General features: G+C 37.9%; 1 protein-coding gene across 1 annotated transcript; it reads right to left on the bottom strand.

Annotated features, from left to right (window-relative positions):
* Positions 1-4,008: 4,008 nt before the first annotated feature.
* LOC149540369 (cytochrome P450 750A1-like) lies at positions 4,009-5,621 on the bottom strand. Its single transcript, XM_089799572.1, has 2 exons — positions 4,710-5,621; positions 4,009-4,620 (listed from the first exon to the last, which is right to left on the bottom strand). Exons 1-2 carry the CDS (start codon positions 5,619-5,621, stop codon positions 4,009-4,011), a joined length of 1,524 nt encoding a protein of 507 aa, XP_089655698.1.
* Positions 5,622-6,019: the final 398 nt, after the last annotated feature.

The raw sequence follows: 6,019 nt of genomic DNA, 5'->3' as shown, positions 1-6,019 counted from the left end.
TAAAAAAGTTCTTTTGGATTTCTCTTCAAAATAAAATATTGACTATTGATAATTTGAATAAATGAGGTTTTTAGTTAGTTAATAGATATATCATTTGCAAGAAAAATATGGAAAATATTGACCATCTGCTCATCCATTGTAGCTTTAGTCAAGAGGAATAGAAGATTATTTAGGATTATTGGAAAGTGACCCAAGTTCATGCTGATAATTTCACTATTTTTTTATGAGATGGAAATGTCTTATGAAAGGTACTAAAGTAAATGTTCCCTGGAACTTCTCTCTCCTTCATTGTGTTGGGGCATCTGGAAAGAAAGGAATAGTCATATCTTCAGGGACAAAGATTCCCTAGCATGGGTGGTGCATCAAAAAATCATTAAGGAAATTAAGGAGAATTTCATCTCCCATAATGGAGGAAAACTACATTTCAATATCATGGACCCAACCATGAATATTTTTTTAAAATTAACTAATTCTAAAAGAGAGGGTGTGGTTTTGCTTTCCCCTTAGAATGGATAGTTCAAAGAAAATTTTGATGGGTCTGTGAAATTGAACCTGTGAAGGGCTAGTTGTGGAGTTTTGAGGGATTACTATGGGAGTTTTATTAATGATATTGCAGTACTCATTGGCATTTCCTCTAGTCACATTTCAAAGAAATTGCTGCATTTTATGTGGTTAGAATGGTAGTAGAAATTGGATAAAAAAATCTTTGGTTGGAATGGGACTCTCTTAACATAATTAATTCTTTAAATTAAAAAAATTGTATTTCATGGAATATTGAAGCTACTATCATGGAAATAAAGAGGCTCTTAGATAATTTTGATAAAGTCCATGTATTTCCTATAGCTACTGAGAACTAATAAGGTGGTTGACTAGATCACTAGTATTGTTGGCAGGATTGGGAGACAGATGATGTGGAGGGAGGATTTAAGTGCCCATATAGAGCTTAAGTAATTATTAAAGTTTGATGCGACTAAATCTAATGTGGGGAGAATCAATAAATATTTTTCATTTGAACTACAAGATCATTAGTAATAATGAAATGATCCATCAAAATTTGAGTGAATACCTTTCCATTATTATCATATCAATGAGGCATGTATTCTGGGTGATGGTGAAGTAGTATTTAGGTCTTCAAATTTTTTAGTTTTTCATCCTTTTTGTGTGTGCATTTTCTTCTCAACAAAAGATCTCTATTTTTCTAGCCTAGTAAATGAGAGGTGACATGAGAAAGTAAGTCGTCAGATTGCAAGGCATGGAAAGAGAATCAACCTATTTGGGAGTAGCTGAAAAAAGGTAAGGTGATCTACTACCTAGAAAAGCTATGGTTATAAGCCACATGTTATAGAGGAATTCTTTAGAAATTGGTCTACTAAGAATATTACTAAGTATGGGGTTACTATTACATAAAATAAGGAATTCCTTTATGAGATTACTAGTCTTTTGAACACATGGATTAAGTTTAAAAAGGAAATAGAAATTTCCAATGTATCATTGAAGAAATTTCCAAAAACCCTAAAAGAGGAGGAAAAATTGATTAAGGTGGGGGTTTTCTTCAACTTAGGCCAGATCAATGAGATTTGGGAAAATGTTCTTTCTTGTGTTAGGGAGTATTTCATTCTAGATGGAAGGTTTAAAAGAGTTCATAATTACTACATTGTTTTCATGAACCATTTTAGTTATAAGGAAAAGATTTCATTTCCATTTATCTAAAATATCCTCTCCTATAGGGGTTAAGGGGTCACCTTAAAAGAAGAGTAGCCCCATTCTTCATGAGGGTTGAATACTATTGATTGCATAATACCACAGAGACATGGCTCTCAGAGCGTCAATGTCAGTTTTGAAGAAAAAATAGAAATTGATTAAGGGTTCTTTGGAGAAGGCTAATAGTAAAAAAGAAAAAGGGGAATCTAAAGGTAAAAGGACTTCTTAGGTTAGAGGTGTGGAAATCGAGTTGGAGAATGGGTATGAGGATATGAAATAGTAGGTGGAGAAATTGGAAAAGAAAGGAAGACAAGAACTGGAAAGAAGAAATCTAAAATTTTAGAGAAGGATACTAACTCAGATGATGACATGGAAAGCGAGGTAGTAAGAAAAAATAAGAATGTGAGATGTCAGGGTGAAGAGGCTATTATGGAGAGTGTTGGGTGTACAAAAAATGATGGGTACTCTGGAAGCCAGGAGGAGACATCAGTTAAAACCATGAGAACAAGGTGTAGGTCAAAGAAAATGTTTGAGAGTAAGGTTGATATCAATGGAATCCTAGATTTGGAGAAAATGATTCATGACTGATCTTAGAAGGTCCTCATGTCAGAGTATAGGGATATTCCTATGAAGGATTCTTCGTTGGGTAATGAGAATAGGAAAGATATGGAGCTGACTGAGAATAAGAAGGGCGATTTGTAGGAAATCCCAAGCAACCCTCTGAAGAAACCTATGGAGGATGTGACTGAGATGGGCCATAATGTGGAGGATTCATATGACAACATTGTCACTAGGAATGAAAATACTCTAGTATAGGGTACCATGGACAGTAGGCCAGAGGTTCTGAACAAGGGACAAGGTGGTGATAATGTTAGTTATGTAATTTAGGGTCCCGATGAGATGGAAGGGAAGGAGTAGGTTGGTAATCTCAAGTTTCTCCATAAGGATAAGATGCATGATGACCTCTCCCTCATGGTTGACAGGTGAATCTATAATAAAATAAATTCTCTAAGAAAGATGGTCAAGGATCTACAAGGAAATTTGGAGGCAAAAAGAAAAATTGAATGAAGTTGGAAGAAAAGGTTGGGGATATTCCTAGCAAGCTCATGGACTATGAGGCTAAATTTAGGCATCTTGTTATGAGCAATGAGAAGAACATGAATTTGGTTAGCTCCAGCTTATGTGTAGTCATTGCTAGCTTGGGAAGGAGAAGTATGGATGAGATTGTGTCTCTAGTGGTTGTTTCTCTTAGCGGGGGTCCCAACAAGCACACCAGGAAAAGCCCTAAGAAGGCTATTGAGGTAGGTACAGATTTGACTACTAAAGAATCTATTAAGGAAGTGGCTAAAATTGGTAGACCCTAGCTAAAGTAGTGAAGGAGCTTGTTTGAGGAGATTCTAGTTTCCTTTTTAATTCTCTAGATATTTTTGGTCTATCACATAGTACTAATTTCTAATTTCTGGGTCTAGTTGTAATATTTGCTCAGTACTACCGATCTCTGTCTTTTTTACAATAGTAAGGTGCTTCCCTTTGGGGATTTTTTTCTAAATTGTAATGCTTTATATTTGAGGTTTCAAGTCCTTATAAAACCTATCTTTGTTGTTAATACTTTGAACTTAATTCTTTATCTTGGTTAATTGTTGTATGGGGTTTTGAGTCCCCTCAAAACCTATTTTTACATTAATCCAAAACTAATAGAAATCTATGTCAAAATTGACAATATTTAGTCACCAACAAATTCGTGTACAACACTTTTTTTAAATCACTATAGATCTAAATATAAATATAGATGTAGATCTAGGTGCATGGATGCAAGAAAATAGAGAGGAGTGCAAGGAAGATACAAAGAGAAATAGAAATATATATCTACAAAGTAGTAGAGATGCAGTGAAGGAGGGAGGAGGGAAAGAATGATATAAATGGATAGAGATATAGAGAGAGCTAGAAAGATGTAAATAGAGTTATAGAGACAAATAGAGTTAGATAGAGTTATTCACAAAGAGAAATGCCACTGTTCTCTATCTTCAGCCTACCTATTACACACCAAGGCATGATTGTTAGTTTAAATTCATGCATTTTAAAGCTATATCAAGAGTCTTGTATAGAGAGATTCAAAATGCTGAATATTTAAAAAGACACTTCAAAGTCAGTAACAAACTTACACAAACTCAATACTCATTCCTTAGTCTTATTTTCCAAACCAACAACCACAAGCATTGTGTTATCTAATGATCCACATAAATGTGGATTTACTCATATTTTTTCTATATTAGCAGTTTTTACCCAATTGGACATGCCTATGAAATTTTATGGTAACTCGTCGGTAGTGAGCCTCCAGGAGGGAAGAGCATAGAGTAGAACCTTTTTTGGTACGGTCAATCCAAACACTTCATCCCTATCCAGATCACCTTCCACACTCCAACAGAAGCAATGTATGAGCTGAGCTATGACAATGTTAACAACTGAAAGCCCCATGGAAATCCCAGGGCATCCCCTCCTTCCTCTTCCAAAAGGCAGCAATTCGAAGTAGCGGCCACTCATATCTATGCTCGAGCCAATAAATCTCTCGGGCTTAAATTCTAAAGGATCTTCCCAAACTCTTTCATCTCTTCCAATTGCCCAAACATTCACAAGCAACCTTGTCTTGGGTGGGATGTAATATCCTCCAACATTGCATCCCTCGGTAGACTCATGATGAATGAGAAAGGGCGCTGCTGGATGTAGTCGAAGTGTTTCCCTCACTACACATCGCAAGTACTCTAAGCCCACCACATCACTTTCTCTTACCATGCGATCTCTTCCAACCTCCAATTCGATTTCTTGTTGCGCCCTTGCCATTGCACTAGGGTTTCTCAGAAGCTCAGTCATTGCCCATTCTATAGTTGTGGCAGATGTCTCTACTCCAGCACTCAACATATCCTACGAAAGCATTGAAACCATAAATTACAACATAAAACATTATTTCGAAAAGCAGAATTCTTAGACAGATCAAAGTTGACTTATCTGACCCCAATGATTGCTTTGATGTTAACCCTAGAGACTTGCAACTCTTCGCTCTCCGCCATGTCCAACATCACGTCCACGATGTCTGCTAACTCTTTAGGCCTTTCAACCCTTCTCCGCTCAACGTGCTCATCGATCAGCTTCTCCGCAAACTCATCAAATACTTTATGAACATCCTTCATGCGGCGGCAACATCCTCCCCAATCGAGAAAGGCTAGAGAGGGAATGAAGTCTCCCAAAACAACTACTCCCGCGAGATGCATAATCTCACCCACCATCTCTGAAAACTCTATCCCCCCGCTCAGCTTATGGTCGGAGTAACTTCTCCCCGCAAACATTCTGCACACAACGTTGAGTGTGAGAGAATAGACAAGCTTCCTCACATTGACTGAGCGCTCGCCCTTCTCACTCTCCTCCCACAGAGATTTCACCATGGCGCTCACTTCTTCCTCTCTTACCCATCTGAACGACTCCGTTCTCTTTGCAGTCAGCAATTCAATAGTGCAGAGCTTCCTCATCTTCCGCCAGTGCTCTCCGTAGGGGGATAGCGCCACATCTCTCCCCTCGTAGGCCAGGTACTTGCTCGCCGATGAAGCGGGTCTGTTGGCGAAGATCAGATCATGGGTTTTAAGGAACTCTTTGGCCATTGCAGGAGAAGAGACCACCACCGTGGGGACTGACCCCAGCCGGAGGAACACGATGGGTCCATACTTTTTAGCAAGATCAGCCATGGACTGGTGTGGAAGGCTTCCCAACAGATGGAGATTTCCCACCACCGGCCATGGCCGTGGCCCTGGTGGCAATCCCAGCTTTCCATTGTCGCTCTCACTCTTTCTTTTTGTCACAGATCTGTATATTATCCAGATGAAGATGATTGAAAACCCCAAGGGTGTTACAGGAGAGTCAAGCCATGCCATATCTGGGTCGCACTTCTTCTAGAATAAAATGTTTAATCCTCGGGTGACTAACTTTTCTAGGTTTAATTTTGTAGCGTAATGTGTGTTATTTAAGAGCTGCTGGCCGACACCGGTAAACAAAGCTTACCTGACCCTGAACGATATTTCCTAATGAGCACTATTAAATCGGATTATTGGAAAGACTGAAATAATTGGTGAAAAGGATTCATAGACATGGTTCAGGTCCTGCCTTCAATTAACCTACCGTCGACATAATCTAATTTATGTACTTGTTCAACAGAAGAAATTTATGGTCAGTTACTATGTACATTTCAGTAATTTATGGTTCACTATTTGTTAGTTATTCAATAATTTAAAATTTGGTAATATATAATTTATGTCATTGTTGTTGAACATAT

This window comes from Cupressus sempervirens, chromosome 9 (assembly GCF_028749045.1).
Source record: "Cupressus sempervirens isolate cs-2001-9-10 chromosome 9, ASM2874904v1, whole genome shotgun sequence".
In the NCBI taxonomy this organism is placed as follows: domain Eukaryota; kingdom Viridiplantae; phylum Streptophyta; class Pinopsida; order Cupressales; family Cupressaceae; genus Cupressus; species Cupressus sempervirens.
The sequence above is the reverse complement of the archived record's forward strand: the minus strand, read 5'-3'. Positions and strand labels throughout refer to the sequence as shown.

Excerpts from the sequence above, each read along its gene's own strand:
- LOC149540369 (XM_089799572.1), bottom strand. The coding sequence starts at position 5,621 with ATGGCATGGCTTGACTCTCCTGTAACACCCTTGGGGTTTTCAATCATC. Across the intron at positions 4,621-4,709 it reads ACATCAAAGCAATCATTGGG|GATATGTTGAGTGCTGGAGT; the intron begins GTCAGATAAGTC and ends ATGCTTTCGTAG.